General features: G+C 40.8%; 1 protein-coding gene across 5 annotated transcripts in view; it reads right to left on the bottom strand.

The window, feature by feature from the left end:
- Nucleotides 1-17,109, bottom strand: part of Setx (senataxin) — a 55,664-nt gene extending 38,555 nt beyond the window's left edge. For 2 of the 5 annotated variants that reach the window (XM_051184995.1, XM_051184999.1), the window contains exons 1-9: nucleotides 16,714-16,810; nucleotides 15,949-16,067; nucleotides 13,130-13,313; nucleotides 9,910-10,117; nucleotides 6,120-6,229; nucleotides 2,913-3,132; nucleotides 2,151-2,270; nucleotides 561-732; nucleotides 361-448 (exon numbers count right to left, since the gene is read on the bottom strand). In XM_051184995.1, coding sequence (XP_051040952.1) covers nucleotides 361-448; nucleotides 561-732; nucleotides 2,151-2,270; nucleotides 2,913-3,132; nucleotides 6,120-6,229; nucleotides 9,910-10,117; nucleotides 13,130-13,306 — 1,095 coding nt within the window. In that variant the 5' untranslated portion in view covers nucleotides 13,307-13,313; nucleotides 15,949-16,067; nucleotides 16,714-16,810. Of the gene's footprint in view, nucleotides 1-360; nucleotides 449-560; nucleotides 733-2,150; nucleotides 2,271-2,912; nucleotides 3,133-6,119; nucleotides 6,230-9,909; nucleotides 10,118-13,129; nucleotides 13,314-15,948; nucleotides 16,068-16,166; nucleotides 16,350-16,713; nucleotides 16,811-17,086 lie in introns of those variants that run through there. The other 3 variants (XM_051184997.1, XM_051184998.1, XM_051184996.1) reach the window with 3 other exon arrangements.
- Nucleotides 17,110-21,913: the final 4,804 nt, after the last annotated feature.

Raw genomic sequence — 21,913 nt, 5'->3', positions numbered from 1 at the left:
TAAGCAAGAGTCATGGTAATTATCAACACTCAAATTGTAGAAAACAAATAAGCTCTGCCACTTTACTCTTCTGGTCTACTATACATGTACCTTGAATTATAAAACTGTTTTAAGAAAATGCAAATTCATACCTTTACATACTTCAGTCTTCCCATCATCTGGCTTGATTACTACACTACTACTTCAACCAAAGTATTTCACTGTGGCTAAAGTACATATTCCCTATGTGAAATTATCAGTCCCACCAGAGAGTCTTTATGGAATAGTTGACTCACACTAGCTACACATCACAGAGTCAGCACTCAGTCTCTAAAAACACTGTCTCTACAGTGTCACTTCAACTTTTAAAATGTTATGTACCTTTTTAGTCTTCTCAGGGTTATAGTTATAGACAATCTGGCTGCATGTTACCATATCATCAAAATGTGGCTCTGGTTCTGACTTGGTCCTTAAAAATTAAGAATAAACAGAAATTACTGAAACAAAGGGTTGAAGGAAAAAAGGTCTCTTTGGTAAATCAATTACACTGTGTTATTTTTAAATTTTGACATTTAACCAACCTTATGGAGCTGTTCCGTATATTTTGGATCTCTCTGTTGTAGCTCACATTGTTAATGATGGTTTGAAATGCTTCAATAGGGTCAATAAGCTGACCCCACACCTTAGATCCAAGTCGATCCAGAATCACCATGAAACAGTGTAATGCTGGCCAGAAAGGATCCTTACTGTCATCTAAAATAAAATGCACCAATTTCTAAATAACAAAACAATAAGGAAAACCTTCTAAAATACACAGAGAATTAAATATTCTTGGTCAGAGAAAATTAAATGCAAAATAGCAATTAATTTAAAGTCATGTCTGGCAATTTCTTTCTTTTTTTTTCTTTTTTTTTTTTTTTTTAAGGTTTTTGAAACAGGGCTTCTCTGTATAGTTCTGGCTGTTCTGGAACATCTGCCGTAGACTCAAGCTGGCCTATAACTCAAAGAGACCCACCTGCTTCTGCCTCCTAAGCACTGGGATTAAAGGAACATGCCACCATGCCCAGCTTGCAAATTTTCAAGTGTCCTAAAATTATATCTTTGCAAAAATAAGTGAGAAACAAACTGCATAATCTAGCAAGAAAACATATGCCATAAGAAATGAGACATAGTGCTATTTCTTCTAGAATCTCAATATAAATCTAGATGAGTTTATATCACCAGTCCTTTCCAGAAGCCAACTGGTTATTTATAGATCTGACATGTTTGACCTTTACTGATGCATTTCTTTTTCAGGTCCCCTATGATCAGCTTGGCACAACCATTACTAAAAGGCAGGGTCTAATACACAACTATAGATTTCAAGCTTCCTTTTGGGTCAGGCGGGACTGACAGCAATGTGATCTGGCTTCAAGTTCACATTCTTCCTGAACTAAGTTCCTGACTTCATTTCCCAGCCATCTAGAGCAGACTTTCTGTGACAATGAAAATGTTGTGGGTCTATATTGTCTAGTACGTACTGAGCCTTGGAAATATGGCTGTATTTTTACATTTCAATCAAATTTCAGTAACTATGTCTGGTGGTTAACAGTGCCACCCTACAGAACCAGAGAGCAATGAAGCATCAGGCAAAGGGAGACACTAAGACTGGGATGGCCTTCCCATCATTAAGTGACATACTTTTGCTAATGGATCTCTCAGAGACTCTGGTTTGCCTAATATAAAAGTAAGCTAACTTCTCTGACTTCAAACACTTACTCTAGTCTAGCAAAGAGTGCTAAATTAACATCTAAAAGAAAAGAGTCCTTCCAATTTAAAGTCTGAATCTGTAACCTAACTAAATTAATTCCTGGTCCACACTTCCTCAACATGCCTGAGGCCCTAAGTTAGTTTTTTCTCCATACTCTTAAAACCTTAGCTTACAGTGACACCAACCCACCCCCCAAGCCCCCCCACACACATCTCTGAAACAGGGTTTCTCTGTGTAACAGGCTGTCCTGGAATTCACTCTGTAGACCAAGCTGACCTCCAACTCACAGAGTTCCAACTGCCTCTGCCTCCCGAATGCTAGAATTAAAGTTTGTGCCACCATCATCACTAGGCAGATACCAACATTTTTAAAAGTACACTATCATAATATTCAAAAGCATTTAACAAGTAAAGTATATTACCATCTGATTGCCTCTCCATGGTGTGAAGAATTGATTGCATAAAATCATTTTGTTTGTCTGAGCCCAACAACAGTGAATCCATTGCTTGCTCCTCAAGAATAGTCAGCAACATGCAAATACCTGTAAGATTATTTCAGTTTACTAAACTGATAAAATAACACTATGCTAAATTTTTCTAAGCAGGCAAAAAATGAAAGCAGAACAGAATCCAGCTCCTGTCTGCCTGCCCTGCTTCACACACCACTCCTCAACACTAGAGTTGGACACCTTTTCTAGTGTAAAATAGGTAGGTGGTGCTAGGCAGAGTAGAAGGTGATTTCTAATATTACTACCACACAACTTGTAAGTACGAAACCTAAGATGCCACAAACATTCACATGTGCTGTGTACAGGTCATATATCACTAAAAAGTAAACTGTTACCAACTACAACATGTAACTTTAAAGGACTCAATGAAATAGTGACTTACAAACAAAAATGATAACTTCTCTCACCACCTGAAAATTTACACTATTAAAAAAAGGTAATCACCATCACTCTTCTACTTCACTTCTACTTCAAAAGATTCACTTGCCAGAGTTTGAAAATGTACCTATTTGGAAGGCATCTAGAATAAATAATGTTTAATAACAAATAGTTAAGCTAATTTAGCAAGGGAACAAGTATTGGAAACCATGCAATCTTGTAGTAAGAAAATTGCTCAGAAACTACTCTGTGCTCAGAACACTAGGGAAGACATATCTGTGTAGGAACAATACTCACCTAGCCAGTAGTTTTTGTAGTTGGTAGTATCATACATGTGCGCAGGCAGAAGGATCAGTTTGCCTTTTTCAAGCACAGAAGACGTGTAAAGGTCTGGACTTTCCAAAAGCCCCAACTCAATAACTTTAAAAAGGCAAGTTAAAACTTCCTGTAAGTCGTAATAGTCATCTCTGTCCACTTTCCCTAGGTTTCTTGCAGTCAGAATAGCCCATCGCCGAATCTAAATAATTGTATTATAAATAACATTGTATGTTCATTCATTCAATGAACAATGATCTACACTGAGCAACGTAAGATATAACACAGATTTCAGAAGACATAAAAAGATTATTACTGCAATATATGGACCTTCTTTGATCCTGATTCAAATAATCATTTATGAAACAATTATTTTCATTCATTTAAATACTAGCAGGCTGGGGCTGAAGAGATGACTCAGTGGTTAAGAGCACTGGCTGCTCTTCCAGAAGTCCTGAGTTCAATTCCCAGCAACCACACAATGGCTCACAACCATCTGTAATGAGATATGGTACCCTCCTCTGGCCTGTAGACAGACATGCAGGCAAAACACTGTATACATAATAAAAAAAAAATCTTTAAAAAAATATATAATAATATTAGCAGGAATATGTCCTATGTATCTATTTTTTTATTTATATGTTAAATATTTGGTAATTCTTTTTCCATCCATCTCATCAATCTTGTATGCTCCCTTATGTTTTATTTTAAGTAAGTCTATTAGAAGCATTCTAGTTAGACTTCTGTAAGACATTATTTGGTGGTGGTGGGGGTGCGCCTTTAAGACAGGGTTTCTGTGTGTAGCTTTAGCTGTACTGGAGCTCACTCACTCTGTATACCTGGCTAGCCTAGAACTCACAGAAATCTGCCTATCTCTGCCTCCTGAGTGCTAGGATTAAAGGTATGCACCACTATGCCCAACAGTATGCTTTTCTTTGCTGGAGATTTAAAACCAAAATATATTTTCTTGCCATATTTTGGCAGAACAGACTTTCTCAGCAATTGCCATTCACTGGGTGGTGGTGGCACATGCCTTTAATCCCAGTATTTGGGAAACAGAGTCAAGCAAATCTCTATGAGTTCAAAACAAGCCAAGGTTACACAAAGAAACCCTGTCTCAAAAAAAAAAAAAAAAAAAAAAAATCAAAAAGTGACTCCATTAGAAACACTGTCTTAAGAGTGGGAAAAAGTGACTCCATTCTAACTGCTAGTGTGCATGGAACTATACGTGTGTGTACCTTACTTCATGGCAGGCTATGTCCCATTTCCTTGCTTAAGGATAAGCTCTGTATCTGTTCTTTTTTTACTCTCTGAATTTTATGCCTTTCTTCCTCTCTAGTACCTAACAAACTTTTCTTGTTCTGACCTATCCCTATAATTCCTCCCCCTTCAATCTCACTTACTAGCAAAATTAGTATTTCAAATGACATTTCCATGTGTTTCAGTAACCAAGAGAGAAAAGCAAGAATCTTTCATTAGTTCAATTTAACACTATGCTGGTTAATTTTGTCAACTTGACACAAACCTAGATATATCTGAAAAGAGGGACTCTTAATTTTAAAAATGCATCCATAAGCTGGGAAACCAGCATTGGACCAACCCAGACCCCCGAACGTGGGTCTCAATTAGAAGGCCTGGGCAGTCTAAGGGACCTCTGACAATGGAACCAGGATGTATTCCTGGTGCACAAAAGGACTTTGGGAGCACATTCCCCATGGAGGGATACTCCCTTAGCTTAGAGGCAGGAGGGAGGGCCTAGACCCCACCCCAAATGACTTGACAGATTTTAATAATCCCTCCTGGAAGGCCTCACCCTCCCTGTGGAGTGGATGGGGAATGGGATGGGATGGGGAATCAGGGGACATGGGAGGATGGGAGGGAGAATGAACTTAGATCAATATGTAAAATAAGAAAAGAAATGCACCCATAAGGCTGGTCTGTAGATAAATCTATAGGGTATTGTCTTAATGATTGACATGGGAGGACCCAGCCCACTAAGGATGGTGTCTCTTATCTCCTGGGCAGATATGTGGTCAGGTTGTACAAGAAAACAGGCTGAGCAAGCCAGTAAGCAACATTACTTCATGGTATTTGGTTCCTACTCCAGGCTCCTACCCTGATTTCCTCTGATGAACTATAATGCAGCAGTGTATGATGAAATAAATCCTTTCCTTCCAAAGTTGCTTTTAGTCAGTTTTTTATCACAGCACCAGAAACCCTGACTATGACAGAAATTTTGGGGGGAGGGAGGGAAACAAGCTTCTTCCCTTCCCTTTTTTTTTTTTTTTTCTGGTTTTTTGAGACAAAGTTTCTGTTTAACGGCCCTAGCAGCTGTCCTGGAACTTGCTCTATAGACCAGGCTGACCTCAAACTCTGAGTTTGCCAGCCTCTGCCTCTCAAGTGCTAGGATTAAAGGCATGCACCAACACTGCCTGCTCCCTTCTTATCTTTTAAACTCAAGTATCACCAATCAGCCAGTGTTCCCTTGTCCTATTAAATTCACAACACTCCAAACCACTTAACATTCTACTTAAATATAGTAACTTAAGAAGAAAATTTAATCAATGTATTGATGGGAGATGTCATTCTGTATATGCTTCTCATACTGGTTAATAATAAAGCACTGTTGGCCAATAGGAAAAGAAGATAGGAGGGACTAGGAGAGAATGAGGAAAGAGGAAGTAGTAAGGAGGAGTCAAGATGGAGAGTCTGGAGAGAGCAGGCCGGCTCCCCGGTAAGAGAAGACCATGTGGAAATACTAGATTAACAGAAATGGGTTAATAATTAAGACAGAGCTAGCTGATAAGAAACTAGTAACGGGCCAACAGAATTATATCATATACAGAGTCTCAGTGTGTTAATTGGGGCTGGCGCTGCAACGGGACCAGACCAGCGGCGGGAGGAAAAACCTTACTCCTTACAATGTATTAAACAAGATACACACTAATAGAGCTGGAGAGATGGCTCAGTGGTTATGAGTACCAGCTGCTCTTCTAGAAGTCCTGAGTTCAATTCCCAACAACACATGATGGCTCACAACCATCTGTAATGAGATCTGGTGCCCTCTTCTGGCCTGCTGACATATGTGTAGACAGAACACTGTATATAATAAGTATATCTTAAAAAAAAAAACTACCTAATACATACAAAGTAATGTCAATACTAGCATTGCCTACTACTCATACTTACCATTTCATTAGGATGAACCAAAAACAAATAGATCCCTGGATACTTGTCAAAAACCTGAAAGGAGCAATTCGCTTGTTCCATTCGACAAAGTGCTTCCACACACAGTTCATCTAAATAGGGAAAAAAAAGACAGTAAAGGATTTAAATTGAACAACTGCTCAAGAGGCCCTAAAAACTGGCTTCTTGGTTATTTTGTAAATAAAAGTTACTCATTTTTTAAAACTAAGACATTAAAAATGCTGATGGTAGGGCTGGTGATGGCTCAGTGATTAAGGGCCTTGGTGCTCTTCCAGAGGTCCTGAGTTCAGTTTTCAGGAACCACATAATGGTTCATAAGGACCTATAACGAGATCTGGTCCCCTATTCCGAAATACTGGCATATATGGAGATAGAACACTCATATAAATAAATCAATCTTTAAAAAAAAAAAACTCATGCTGGTAGTTTAATTGTTGGTACAATATTTGGCTACTGATAAAGACTTTTTTTTGAGGTACTAGAAATCAAACCCAGTTCCTGAGGTATGCCAGGTAAGCATACTAAGTTATATTTCTGTTCTGATGACTGTTCATTGTGGTCATGCATGGAATATTCCTCTTATTTTAAATTTACTAAACCATGAGGCTGAGGAGATGGTTCAGAGATTAAGAGCACTGGGAGTTCTTCTAGAAGACTGAGATGACCCAGGTTCAATTTCTAGCACTCACATAGGAGCTAACAACTATAACTCTAGTTACAGGGGATCCAACACTCTCACACAGACCTACATGCAGACAAACACCAATGCACATAAAATAAAATTTATAATTTATACTCTGTGTAATTATCTCCAAAGAATATCTTAGAAGTATGTTTATAGGACTACTGTCTTGCATTTGATATTAATCCACCTGGACTGGAGTAAGAGAGCTTGCTCTTCCTGATGGCTAGTGATCTTAATTTTATCTTTTGATCAATTAACTTCCTCTATTAGATTTAAAAGTCAATTTTAATTTGTCAAACTTCAAAAAATAGTAATAGTGGTTAGCTTTGGAAGGAAACTCCTGCAATATTGATAATACACAAAAGTATAAATAATCTTCATTTTTTATATACTTTTACGGATTTTTAAATTTTTAAAAAGGGCTTTATGTGTGGGGCTCAGCAGTTAAGAGCACTGGCTGCTCTTTCAGAAGACCCAGCTTTAATTCCCAGCATTCACATGGCAGCACATATCTGTCTTTAACTCCTGTTCCAGATGATCCAACTGCCTCACATAAACACACATGCAGGAAAAATACCAATGGTCATAAAATTTTTAAAATTACAAAAACCTTTTATGAATATTTTATCTGTATGCACTTTGTATACCACATGCCTGTCTTATGCCCAGAGATCAGTGGTTGGGAATCAGATCCCCTGGATCTGGAAGTTACTGATAGTTGTGAGCTGCCATGTGAGTGCTGGAAACTGAATCTACATCCTCTGTAAGAGCAGCAAGTGCATTAACTGCTGGGCCATCTCTCTAGCCCTGCTTATTAGAAGTGCATTAATCTTTAATAAATGTTGGCTCAGCTGTTAACAGCATTGACTACACACTCTTCCAAAGGACCTGGAATCTTGACTCCAAGCACCCGCAATGTTGGCTCACAACCATCTGTAACTCCTGTCCCAAAGGATCTAACATCCTCTTCCAGCTTCTATATAGACACATAAACAGGCAAAACACGAATATAAAAAAATAGTAAAGGAAAATGCCACACCCCCCATGGAGGCTTTTTTATTTTTTGAAATGTGTAAGGGGCTTTTAGTTTAAACTCTAGTTAATTGGAAATTAGTAATTTATCTAATCAAAAGCAGAGCTTGGTGGCACAGGCCTATAATCCCAGCACTCCAGAGGTAGGTGAATCTCCCTAAATTAGAGGCCAGAATGGTCTATATGGTGAGGACTAGCACAGTCAGAGCTACAAAGAGAGACCCTCTCAAAAAGACAGCTTTATCTAATCAAACATTTGTATTTAAAGAGGATAAAGAAGAGAAATAAAAAATATCGCAAGAGTTTGGGAAGGAGCTGTCTGTGGGCGCCATGTCGGGCCGTGAAGGTGGCAAAAAGAAGCCCCTGAAACAGCCTAAGAAGCAGGCCAAGGAGATGGACAAGGAAGATAAGGCTTTCAAGCAGAAGCAAAAAGAGGAGCAGAAGAAACTCGAGGAGCTAAAAGCCAAGGCCGCGGGGAAGGGACCCCTGGCCACAGGTGGAATTAAGAAATCTGGCAAAAAATAAGCTGTTCCTCATATCTGAGATGATGGTGACCCTCTTCCATTCCTATTTAAACATCAGATTCCCTGCCATAACATCTTTGCCACCTACAGCTAGAATGAAGTGTTATCTTGGAGCCTGTTGTACATTGTAATAAACTTTTGTAAAAATAAAATGAGTAATACAATGGCTCATTGTCTCTAGTGTTCAGCAATTCCTACCTCAGCTGTGAATTTAAAGTAAACCCAGTCTGGGATCCTACCAGAGCCTGCTGTTTTCTCTTTGTTTTCTGTATCACTCTGAATTAAACCAGCTCATTAAAAGGCAAAAAAAAAAAAAAAAAAAAAAAAAAAAAAACGCAAGAAAATAAAAAATGTATAAAGTGTTATATTTATAGGGTAACTATATGGTCTCAAGTAACATGGCAAAAAAAAAAAAAATATATAGATATAGGTGGTATAGGTGGGCCTGGTGGCATAAGTCTGAAATACCAATTACTGGGAAGGCTGAGGTCAAAGGATCAAAAATTCATAGCCTACCTAGGCTACAGAGTGAATCAAAGCCAGCCTAAAGCAACTTAATAAGATGTTATCTCAAAATAAACAATACTTGGCAGGTTAGGGATATAGAGAGTACTTGCCTGGGTTGAGTCCCCATTACAGCACCCCGCCAAAAAAATAATAAAATGTATGATGTAAGTGAACTGTTTTGGATTAAGAGAATAAATACAGCCAAATTCAATTGCTGTCATATGAATCAGCCCCAAACCACATTTGTAACAACTGAGAATATATGGGCTAGACACTAGATGTCCTTATAGTTGGTAAGTATGTTGGCCCACACTTCTCATTCCAACTCAGCTAGGACTTTGATTTCAAAGCCATCATGGACTGAGATTCATAGTAAGAAATGAAAATATAAGATCAAACTGGAACCACTACAACATGCCACGCCAGCTAGAGCATTCTTGCTTCCACCTTCCTAGTAGTTGGTTAGAGCAGTGGTTCTCAACCTGTGGGTCTCCACCTATTGGGGTGTCACATATCAGATATCCTGCATAACAATTTTATTAAGATTCATAATAGTAGTAAAATTACACTTATGAAGTAACAACTAAATAAGTTTATGGTTGGGGGTCACCACAACATGAGGAAGTGTATTAAAGGCTACAGAAAAATTGAGGACCACTAGGTTAGAGGCGACTGGTTTTCAGAGCTGTTTTGCCCCTCCCCTCTTAAAAAGGAGCATTCAACAATATCTGTAAACAGTTTTGGTGTGACAATAACAAGCTAGGGGAGGAGAAGATCCCTGGCATGTAGTGGACAGAGGGTGGTAGGCCTACTACTAACAATCACATAATGAACAATAGAGTCCTGTGGAAAAATGAGTTGGTCTAAAAAATCTGTATTGCCGCTGGGCAGAGTTGGTCCATGCCTTTAATCTCTGCACTTGGGAAGCAGAGGCAGCAAAGCTAGTCTGGTCTACAGATTGAGTCCCAAGACAGCCAGGGCTACACAGAGAAACCTGTTGGGGGGGAGTAGGGAGGATACTCACTAACACGCTCATGCAGAAGCAAGTAAGGGTACTTCAGTATTTCAAAAAGAGGAACTCGAAGCTTATTTTCAAAATCTTGGCCACTACAGTCAAATAGTTGTTCTTCTCCATTGTTGTCCACTATATATAACTCATCATCTTCAACTTCTGCCTTCATAGACTTCTCAAAGTGATTTATGAGGCGTAAGGTTTCTAGTTCCCATAAAACCTACAGAAAGATGAAAACAATGTTTTTTATCTTAACAAAATATACTCTGTGTATGTGTGATAATCATTCCTGTAGAAGGCCATTTTCCTCTATGTACCAAAATTTGGAACATCCCTTTAATCTCAGCACTCTGGAGGCAGAGGCAGGCAGATCTCTGAGTTCAAGGCCAGCCTGGTCTACAGAGCAAGTTCCAGGATAGCCAGGGCTACACAGAGAAACCCTGTTTCAAAAATAAAAAAAAATTACAAGTTTAAAGTAGCAGCTATCAAACATCATACATACACAGACATACTTGAAGCTAGAGATTCAATTTCTATACTTTCAACAAAATGAACACAGATAAATGAGTTTCATTCAGTTTGGCTTCCCAACACATGTAAAATTTTTTACATGATTTCAGCCCAAAAGTACTACATACACACACCTAAATTTAGTTTAAAAAAGTAAAAACTTCAAAAGCTATGACGTAGCTCAGCTGTTAGGGCACTTGCCTAAGCAGGCATGAGATTCCTGTTCCATCCTCAGCATAGATAAACTGGGATAGCAGAGTCCTGAAATCCAAACACTGAATATAGACGCAAGAGTACCAGAAGCTAAATAGAAGAGAACAAGAAAAGAGATACCATAATAGAGGGAGCCATTATAGATTTAAGGAGAAATCTGGCACTAGGGAAATGCCCAGAGATCTACAAGGATGACCCAACTAACAATCTAAGCAATAGTGGAGAGGCTACCTTAAATGCCATCCTAGAGCCTTCATCTAGTAACTGATGGAAGCAGAAGCAGACACTCAATAGCTAGACATTAGCCGAACTCCTGGAATCCAGTTACAGAGAGGGAGGAGTGATGAGCAAAGGGGCCAAGACCAGGCTGGAGTAACCCACAGAAATAATTTACCTGAACAAGGGGGAGCTCATACAACCTAGTCTGACAGCTGGGAAACCAGCATAGGACTATCCTAGACACCCTTGAATATGGGTGTTAGTTAGGAGGACTGGGCAGTGTATGGGGCTTCTGGTAGTGGATCAGTATTTATCCCTAGTATATGAATGGACTTTGGAAGCCCATCCCACATAGAGGGATAGTCTCTCAGTCAAGACACATGAGGGCCTTGGCCCTGCTCCAAATGATATGAAAGACTTTGAAGACTCCCCTTGGAAGGCCTCACACTTCCTGGGGAGCAGAAAGGGCTGTGGTTTTATGGGGATGATATGGGAGGATAGGAGGGTGAGGGAACTGGGATTGACATACAAAACAAGCTTGTTTCAAATTTAAATAAAAAAAAGGAAAAAAAATAAAAACAAAAGAGTACCAGGAGCTAAAGGTCATCATCAGCTGCTGCACAGAGAGTTTGAAAGCAGTGTGAGCTAGATACCCTGTCTCAAGTAAGAAATGAGTTTTTCCTTGGCATCCATAACTTTGTTATACAAGTTGGTAATAAAGGCTTAACTTTTAGCATGTCATGGCTTTTATCATGCCTTCCTCACTAGGCACATCTAGCTTCTGCCTGAGAGAAGTGCTATTTTTCCTTTGATTTGAACACTTCAGGTGGCCTAATTTCAAAACCGTTATCTCAGGAACTAAGGTAACTAACCTAACGAGAGAGAAATGTCCAGCCAATAAAGCAGGTAGAATTCACACATTTACTGATTACTCACTGCTTTACAAATGAGTATGATTCATGGCCCTCCAAACAGTTACAATAGGAACATCAGTAATCAGTGATTAGAAATCACCAGAACATATGACAATGAAAATGTTCAAAATAGAAGAACTGCAAAAGCTGACACATGAAGAGGATGAGTCCATGCTCCTAGAAAAGTGGCACTGGTAAGATTTGTTCAAAGCAAGATTACAAAACCTTTACAGTACAATACAGTAAGTCTAAGACCAAACAAGATGCATCTATATGAATTTTTTTAAGTTCCTAAACATGGCCCTTTATAATAAAGCCTGAGTACTAAGAATGAGAGACTTATATACATTACCTGCTGTCTTGCTACATATATCAAAATAAATCTGCTATATTCAGTTATATAAACTATAAGTTATTCCAAACTAAATGACAAGCAACTGGTGCTTCTTTGTCAAAGGCTTGAAAACAGGCAGTTCTTGTGCATGCCTGACATTACAGTACTTAGACAATAAAGACAAGTACATCAGAAGTTCAAGGTCATTCTTCGCTACAAATATGAAGCCAGCCTTGTCTCAAGGGATGTGGGGAGTATATAAGTTTATACATAAAGATATTGGATAGTTTCAGCATAAAAATTAAGGATAGGGAGATGCTGAGTAAGTGAAGTGCTTTTCTTGCAACCTTGACAACATGAATTTAGACCCCCCGACACTTATGTAAAAAGTTGGGTACACAAGCATGTGTCTGTAATCCGAGTGCAATGATGAGACGTGGATTCCTGGAGCTTGCTGGCTGGCCAGTCTACCTAAATCATTCAGTAAATAGACCCTGTCTCAAAATATAAGGTGGAGCTCAATCAAGGAAGACATGCAATACCAATCTCTGGCTTGTACATGTACACATAAAAACATAGACATAATATCACATACATAAAAAACAACTCCCCATCTATGGTACATCTATTATCTTTCTTCATCAGATAAATGTAATAAACCTAACATGCTTGCCTTTAGAGTTTATAAGCATCTCAATAAAAAAGAAAACAAGCTTTTTTGCTTCTTGGAAACAGGGTCTCACTAGGTAAGCCAGGTTGGCCTACAACTTGCAATTATCCTGCCCTACTTCCTAAGCACCAGAAATGACAATATTTTTCAAACATTTTATATCAAAATAACTACAATGACATAAAACTGTACTTTTAAAGTTTCAATTCAATTCCATCAGTAAGTATTTACAGCAACTGTTATGTACTGGGAAGTTAGATACTAGAGTTGTACTAGATTTCAAAGCTTTAGTCATACAGCAAGCACTATTCCCCTGAATGCTTTTGACAGCTACTCTTACTATCTTCCTGGTTAGGCTCTACTGCAAATTACCTCATGCAAGAATGGCACCTCATCTCTGGCTCTGTGGTACTCAGCCACACATTCTAAGCAGTAGCAGAGGTCTTCATCAGCTGTTTGAAATTCACTTGATTCAGTGCTAGATGCATAGCACTTCAGGACATCAACGGTGGAAGCACCACCTGGAGTACACCAACAGCATGTGCTCATTCTGTACCTAAAACAGGAAAAGAGGACACTTGTGATCCCAGTCATCTAAACAACTGCTTCCAGAGTCAAAACGTTCTGCTGGCCATCTTATCAAAACTGAATAAACCCAAACCTGAAAGCAGGGTAGTGGTGAAGCACAGTGACAGAATACTTGTCTCACATGCAATCCATGGATTTGATCCCCAACACATCGGCAAAAAACCTGAACACATTCTGTTAATCACACCATAAGGGGTACGACATCATGTGCCAAATGGGTTTAAGTACACAGTATTGATGCAAAAACAGAAAAAGACACATATTAATGCCTTCAAGATATACACTTCAGAGTATCCCAATACCTTAAAAAGCTAAAAGTTTTTCATATTTCTAAAAAGTTCTAGAAACTTCCAGACATTAAAAAAATACATATAACTCTAAGAAATAAAATACAAATAACTAAGTGTATCTAAAAGTTAACAGAGAGCTTAGCTGTCATGGTGCAGGAGGAACTATGTGAGTTCAAGGCCAGCCTGGACCACAAAACTATACAGAGAAACCCTGTCTCAAAAATAAAGTTAACAGAAAGCCCAGTGTAGTAAATAGTGCACTCTAGCTAAATAAAAGGCAAATGTGTGCCCTGATAAAAATTCAATACATAGGTTAAGGCAGGGAAAATGAAGACTTGACTGTGGAAAATCGAGAACTGCCAGAGTCTAAATGAAAAAGCTCCATATAGTTTAAAGCTGAAACAATCTGAACAGGATAAATAATATTGAGTAATAAGACAATAATAAATCAACACAATTCCATTATAGAAATACAAATAAATGAATAAACAAATGAGGCACAAGGGACACACTTTCCCGAGGAATTCCAAACAGCAGTAGCTATACCCTGTTAGAGGAGACAGAACCCCTCAGGTGGAGCGCTCAGACTATGGACTACACTTTTTTTTTTTTTTAAAGGATTTTACTTGCTTAGTAAAATACTTATTTAGTATACAGTATCCTGCCTGCATGTGTGCCTGTAGGCCAGAAGAGGGCACCAAATCTCACTATAGATGGTTGTTAATTTTGAAGCAGTTGCTGGGAATTGATCTCAGAATCTCTGGAAGAGCAGGCTGCTCTTAACAGCTAAGCCATCTCTCCAGCCCTGGACTAGGCTTCTTAAATTGTCTCCAAAAACAAGAATTTAGAAAACACACACACACACAGAAACTTTCTAATTAGCCAAATGAAGGAAAAAGTTACAAGTATCACTGTAAAGTTTTTTATAAATTCATTTCATAAACTCATTGGCCCTAGCCCATGCATACTCATCAGTTGATATCACTCTTAAAAGCCAATCTGAGACAAAAGTTTATTATTCCTGTATAACATAGGAACATATTAGAAATATATACATACATTACCCAAAGATTTTGATAGTCCTATATTTCATGAAAATAGCAATTAGAAAAAAAAAAACAGGTGAGGTCAAGGCAAGCCTGTTCTACACAGCTGAGTTCCAGGATAATCAAGACTATGTAGAGACCCTGTCTTAAACAAAAACAAACAAAAAAAAAAAACCCTCATGATTAACTACTGCTATGGAAGAGGCGCAGAGTTCAAGTCCCAGCAGCTACGTCAGGCAACTCACAACTCCCTGTGACTCCAGCTCCAAAGGATCTAACACCTTTGGCCTTGACTCCTGTACTCCTCTCCTCCTACACACACACAAAACATAAAAATTTGCTTTTACTTCTGAAGTATATTTTCTTCACACTTCTAAACAATTTAGAGTAGCTTTCAATATTAAAATACAGATAGAAAATGACGTTTAGAAATTAAAAAAAGAAAAGAAAAAAATCAGGCTGGAGAGATGCTCAGCCAGGCTCACAATTAAAAAGAAAATGTATGTATGTACTACTGTCACCCATTCCATTTCTAAACTTTATCACCTTGTTCTTTCCCTCTTGCTTTGCTTCATCTGAGTCCTAACATCTGTCCTTCTCAGTATCACCAAGTCTTGGTATACGTTCATCATTTACCCAAATTACTGAAGAAATCTAATCTCTGCCTCATCCAACCCATCTCCAGTTCTTCCAAATGTTGCCCAGAAATTACTGAACTAATGACTTCCAAAGCACAAGTGAACTCCTCCAGTTTGATGACAAAATTGCTAACACTGAGCTCCACACACAAGCCCCCATAATCTTGCTTCATTTTCATTCTCTTGCTATACAACTCCCACCTCCTACATTTTCTCTGCCTAAAACTTAATGTGTCTAGCATTCCTTGACAGCAGCTCTCCATTAGCCTTCATAACTGTACACAGTTCTTAGTATTAGAAACACAAATCATCAAGTCGATAATACAATGCACTCCATTAGTGATTCTGAAAGAACATCTGCTGAGACCAGTGTACAACACACCCTTGAATATCAGCAATCTGGGAAACTTGTCTCTCTTCCAAGGTCTTTGAAAATCTCCTCCATCCACGTTTTTTATTGCCTTGTTTCCTAATCAAGGTGGTTTGGATTTCTGTTTACTTGTCTGCCCCTACCTCAGCAATTGGGAGTATCAGGGTATAAACGGACGTATTCTTTATTTTTCTAACTCCATTACTGGATACTTACCAAAAAACTGAAAAAGAGGTGACTGTTTTAAAAAGATACTTACCTTGGCAAAACGTCCTACAGAGAAGTGATCCTCTTTGTTGAGATTGCTGGGCTTATTTGTGAATAGATGAGGCTCTGCATTCAGATATACTCACACTTTGGCCCCCAAAAAGAACATTTCTGAAATTAAAAATGAAATAAAAACTGATAAACTGTCCCTTAAATTAAGCATCTCACCTTGGCCTTGTATCAACCTTGCATGTCACCTGATTGAGTTACCTCGGTCAGGTTAGAAGACATATCCGCAGACAAACTAGGGTGCATGAAGGGGAACGCTGTAACACTGATGCCCTAACTTCTCCAGGGGCTGTTACCTCTCGGGGGCCCGGTAGGCATTTGGTCGTGTCTGAGGTGGGCGTGCGGGAGGTCATCAGCACTGCAAAGCCTGGGCTCGCGGGGCGCGCGTCCCGGCGCCCGTGCGGAAGCGACGCCAGGGCGGAGGGCTACATCCTGCCGGCCCCTTCCCCCGGAGACCTCCCTCGTCCCGAGGCCCTGCTCAGAGCCCTCGCCGTGCATCGCGGCCCAGAGCCGGCGGCGCTCACGCCTCAACGGCAGGGCTCCCGCGGCGGGCCTGGCGTACGGAAAGCACCAGGCTCAGCCCGCCCGAGGCCGCCGCAGCTCCCGCAGCTCGCTGCTCTCCCGAAAGGAAGGGTCGGAGTAGGCGCCCTCCCCTTCGGGCCGCGCGCATACCAAAGGCAATATGCCGCGCGCCCCGCTACGCGCCCGCCTGATGGCCCGCTCGTGGCCTGCCCGTCACGCTCCTCACCCGGCTCGGCCCCGTTGCACCGCGTTAGCCCACCTCCATTCCTCCGGCCCGACTACTAGCCACGGGCGGAAGTGCTAAGCCAGCTCTACGCCCAACCCGCTACCGCCGCGCGAGCGGGCCACGCCCCCAAGCTTCCCCAGCTACAGCCTTCTTGTTTTGGTACAAGGGGGTGGGGAGGCACGGGCCTGGCAAAGCCCAGTGAGCCCGCGTCACTTCCGGGCTAAGGGGAAGTCCGACCAATCAGCTCCTGACCGAATGGGTAGGGCGTAAACTGCGGAGCCGAGCCCCGCCCCCGCCATCGCCGCCCCCGCCTCTCTCCTGGGCCTCTGCCCGCCCCGCCTCCGTCCCGCCCCCGGCCGGGAGCGACGCTTACTTTCCTCCTTTCGGTTTCGGTGGTTTCCTTACGTCTGAGGACCCGAAGGCAGCCTTCTTCTCTTTCCGTCAGAGACCTAGGCAGTAAAATGTCCGTTCAGGGCGCCACCGAGTTCAGGCCCAGCAAGCCGACACGGTTTAGTCCTTGTGTTCCGGATTTGTTAGAACAAGTCCCGCTAACGGAAGATACCCAGTCACTCCGGATACCCCCAAAGGGCCGCCCACAGCCTCTCCCCTCAAAAACGAGAATTCAGTAAATAATCACTTCCTAAGCCCGGCATGATGGTAAAATCATTTTACAAGCCAAACATGCCTGTAATCCCAGCACCTAGAGGCTTGAGAGGGCCAGAGGACATGGACCTGAAGGCTAGCATCCCACACAAAAGCGAATTCGAGGCCTACATTAGTTACCAAAAAAAAAAAACTATTTAAAAATTAAAATAAAGAGAGAATGTACCTAGCGCACTGGAGGTTCCATTGCCAATGCCACATAAAAAAAACAAAGCAATAGGTGGTGGCAGGTTGGTCAGAGACCGTCCTGCCTCCGGGAGAACCTTAATGCAGAATGAGAAGCCCGCATGAAAAGCATGAGGGTAAGGCTCTAGAGAACGTTCCAGAAAGGGGGCGTGGCTTATAAGGCAGCAAATGACCGTTAGGGGCTCTAGCCAATCAGGAAGCAGCAGTTGAAGCCCAGCACGAGGTGACCGTTATTTTCTTGTCTTATGGGTTTCCCCTAACCCCATTTCATCAAAGGTTTCTTTCAAAATCAAAGTTACCAAAAAACGGTTTCAAGTTAAAAGTAGTTATGTGTACGGGTGGTTTTTAAAATAGCGCATTTATATGATACTTTAAAAAACAAAACAAAATAAAAAAAAAACCCAAGGCTCTGGATACCTAACTGAAATTTTCAGAAATAAGAGGAAATGAGCTGATAGGAACTACTCGAACTTCCATGTCTTTGATGATACAGATCCTTTCAAAATTCGTTACACAGATTTCAGATTTCAGATATTTACCATGTTGGTTTAATCATGAAAGAACATAAATGCTAAGTTATTTATTGAGCATAAGAAACATTATTCTGGGACTGGAGAGATGGCTCAGTGATTAAGAGAGCTGTTCTTCAAGAGGACTCGGGTTCACTTCCCAACAACCACATAGCAGCTCACAGCTGTCTGTAATCCACTTCCGGGTACCCAACACCCTCATGCAGGCAAAATACCAATGCACATAAATATAAAAAGAAAAACATTAGCCTGGAGCTGGAGAAATAGCTCTGTACTTATGAACACTTACTGTTCTTTCAGAGAACCCAAGTTTAGTTCCTGTCACCTATGTTGTAGCTCACACCTGTCTGCAATCTGATCCTAGGTGCTCAGAGAGATACTCTCTTCAGGCCTCCTCAGACACTGCACTGCAAGTAGTGCACATACAATCAAGCAGAACACTCATAAAGATAAAATGAAGAGTTAAAAAAAATTACTCTGAATTCTGAACATGTGGACCTATTGTTAAAACAGGGTACCTTACACCTGGGGATGTCCCAGAATAGTTATAAGGAGCACAAAAAAAAATGTTTTGTCTTCTTATATAATCAGGACCAAAAAGTTTTAGGCTGGCAAAGATGTATTCCCTGCAACAGTATATTTGTCCTTATACCAGCAGTCATAAAACATGATTTTTACTACTTCTTTTGTGGATGAAAATGAAGGCAAATATTTCCTCTCTGAAGCCTCTGTGACTCTTTATAATCTTCCACCCTTGTTTATCTATAAACAACATAAGTCTAACAAACTTTTAACGTTGCTTAATTGGATTTTATTTACCCTCAATCCTAGCACTTGGGAGATGGAGGCAGGAGACTCTCCAGATGTTCCAAGCTGTGGCTATAGAGTAAATTCCAAGCCAGGTAGGATGCAGAGTGAGGCCTTATCTCAAAAAGCCAAATAGGAGTTTGGAGATGGCCAGATGCCCTAGTCCCATGGAGATGATTCATACTGCCCTCAGCCTTGGCCAGAGAAGCTTCTTCTTGCAACGGGAAGTAGTTAATACAGAGATTCATAACTGGCCAAAGTGCCCAGTATAAGTCAGTCTCAGATGTAGGTGGTCATCTACATTGACCAGCTCAAAGAAGGCAGAAAGAATGTTAAAAACCAGCAGGTAGGCAGGAAGGGAAGCTGTGAGATGCTAACTTGTGGGCATGGCATGACCGGTGTATGTGTGAAATCACAGCATTTATGGTCACCAGCACAACATCAAGCCAATCAAAATTCCAGCCAGCACTGGTGGGGGAGGGGAAGGACCCCAAGGTCCCACTGGTGTCAGATAAGCTATTGGCAGTTGATGTCAGTTGAGGGAAGAGTCACTCTCCTTTGGGGAATGTGACTGCTGGTAGGTGACTTGTTCTCTGGTGGATGCCACCCACCCACGAGCATGTGGGCAGCTCTAACTGGACTCAGAATGATTGATAACAATATATAAAAATATAGAGGATATGAAACTGGGAGAGGGAGCACTAGGGGAGGTGGAGGAAGAAATAACAATATGTATTAATATGTAAAGCTTTTGGAGAATAAAATATATTAGTTTCTAACTAAATAAAGTTGACCCTAAGGAATTGTAGAGCCCAAACCATGTACAAATGCTAATCCCAAAGATTCCAGGAGAAAGAACATTGACCCAATTCTTCATGGCCAAATTAATTAAAGCAAGCAATTAATTAATGCAAGGTTGCCTCCCCCTAAGGTAGGGTTAAAGAGGTCAGCATTGGACATGTGCAAGATAAGGTTTTTATAGCTCTGGGATAAGGGGTTTCCAAATGGGATTTGGTAGACAAATAGATAGGGTTACAGAAGCAGAGCATAACAAGGGGGCCATAACAATAGATGGTTATAACAACTTTTGAAACAAAGGTAGGGTTGCAAGATGGTCAAAAACAAAGACTTTCAAAACAAAGACTTGGTTGCTGTTTCTTGGAACAAGCAATACAGAACCATTTGTAGTTAAGGTTATAGGTGGGAAATACCCCAATCTTTGAGAAACAGAGGTTTAATCATCAACAGGAATGAACCTAGTTTGTCTTTAGGATAGCTTTAAGCCAGATGGTGGTGATGCACACCTTTAATCCCAGCACTCAGGATACAGAGGCAGAGACAGGTGGATCTCTGTGAGTTCCAGGCCAGTCTGGTCTACAAAGCCCAGGATGGCCAGGGTTGTTACACAGAGAAACCCTGTCTCAAGAAAAGAAAAAAGAAAGAAAGAAAGAAAGAAGGAAGGAAAGGAAGAAAGAAAGAAAGAAAGAAAGAAAGGAGAAAGGAAGGAAGGAAGAAAGGAAGGATAGCTTTAAAGCCCAGGCTGGTTCATCCCAACAAAAGTACAGCAATAAATTTGTGAATGAAAATTGTTTTATTTGGAGACTGGCTTGAGCACTCACTAGGAAGCTTCCACTGGCCTTGAACTCTCAGCAATCACCTTGCCCCAGCCTTCCTGCCCGAAGGCTTAAAGTCTGAAACAGCCTGTTGCTTCTTGCTCTTGCCCACCATTGTCCATCACCAGTATGCAGCAAAGGGCTTGGAGAAGGCCGGTCCACAGAGGTACCTGGACAGTTGCTGGTGGGTTAGCTGCTGCTATGAACTTGCCACAAATTGTTATGTATCAGAGGAAAACCTCCTGCCTCCACCTCCCAAGAACTGGGATTACAGGAATGTATCACCCTGCCTGGTTAATTGGTGTTGGAGAACAAGCCTAGGGCCTGACTCATTTTAGGAACAAACTACCAATTGAACTACATGATCAGCCCTGAGTTCTAATTTTCAGGTGAATATTATGAGGATTTTGTTATTGTTTTTATTTTATGTGTATGTTTTATTGCCCTCATGTATGACTGTGTGCAATGCCCAGAGGAGGGCTTTGGATCCCCTGGGACTGGAGTTACAGATGGCTGTGAGCCACTATGTTATTTACTTGGAGCTTACCAGAAATGACCACTTAGAAACAGTTTATAGCCAAATGAAAGTCTGTATTCCAGTCAGCTGGGACTATGCTTAGGTATTCCAGACCAAAGTGTAGGCCCAGGCATTTAGACCAAGAGTGTTTTTTGTTTTGTTTTTATTTTTGTTTGTTTTGTTTTTTCCAGACAAGGTTTCTCTGTGTAGTCCTGGTTGTCCTGGAACTCTAGATATAGACCAGACTGACCTCCAGTTCACAGAGATCTGCTCACCTCTGTTTCCCAAATACTGGGATTAAAGGTATGAACTACCACCACCTGGGGATTACCAAATGTTTTTGTTTGCTGCAGCTGTGGGCGATGAAACACGAACCACAAAACTCAACAAAACCTATGTGGAGTTTATTGGGTAAAGGGAGCAAAGGTAGGAAACAGGTAGAAGGCATTCGCTTAAAAGGGAAAGCTTGCACATGCATCCAGAGTCCTTACACAGCCGTGTTACACACAACATAGCCATGCAACACAGGGCCCTTTGAGCTGTCTAAGTATCTTTCTGAATGCCAGTGGGTATACCCTGATAGTTGTCTGGGGGGCATAGTCAGCATAATGCCAGGATATCAACACCAAGAGATTTTTAAAGGCAAATACCACATCCTGGAGCTTGGGAGACTCTGGAGCTTGGGAAGGGGCAGAAGAGATGATGTTTGTACAAGCAGGCAGATTAACAGAAGCTAAGATAATCAGTTTTTCACAAGAATAAGTTAGGTGGGGCATCTTGACCTGAGGTCCCTAGAATAGAGGTGGGTAACCTTCCAGGAATCAAATTCCCATCAAATTAGCCATCAAGGAGATCAAATTCTAGTTAAACCAGAAATGGCCTCA

This window comes from Phodopus roborovskii, unplaced genomic scaffold, assembly GCF_943737965.1.
Source record: "Phodopus roborovskii unplaced genomic scaffold, PHOROB, whole genome shotgun sequence".
NCBI classification, from domain to species: domain Eukaryota; kingdom Metazoa; phylum Chordata; class Mammalia; order Rodentia; family Cricetidae; genus Phodopus; species Phodopus roborovskii.
The sequence above is the reverse complement of the archived record's forward strand: the minus strand, read 5'-3'. Positions and strand labels throughout refer to the sequence as shown.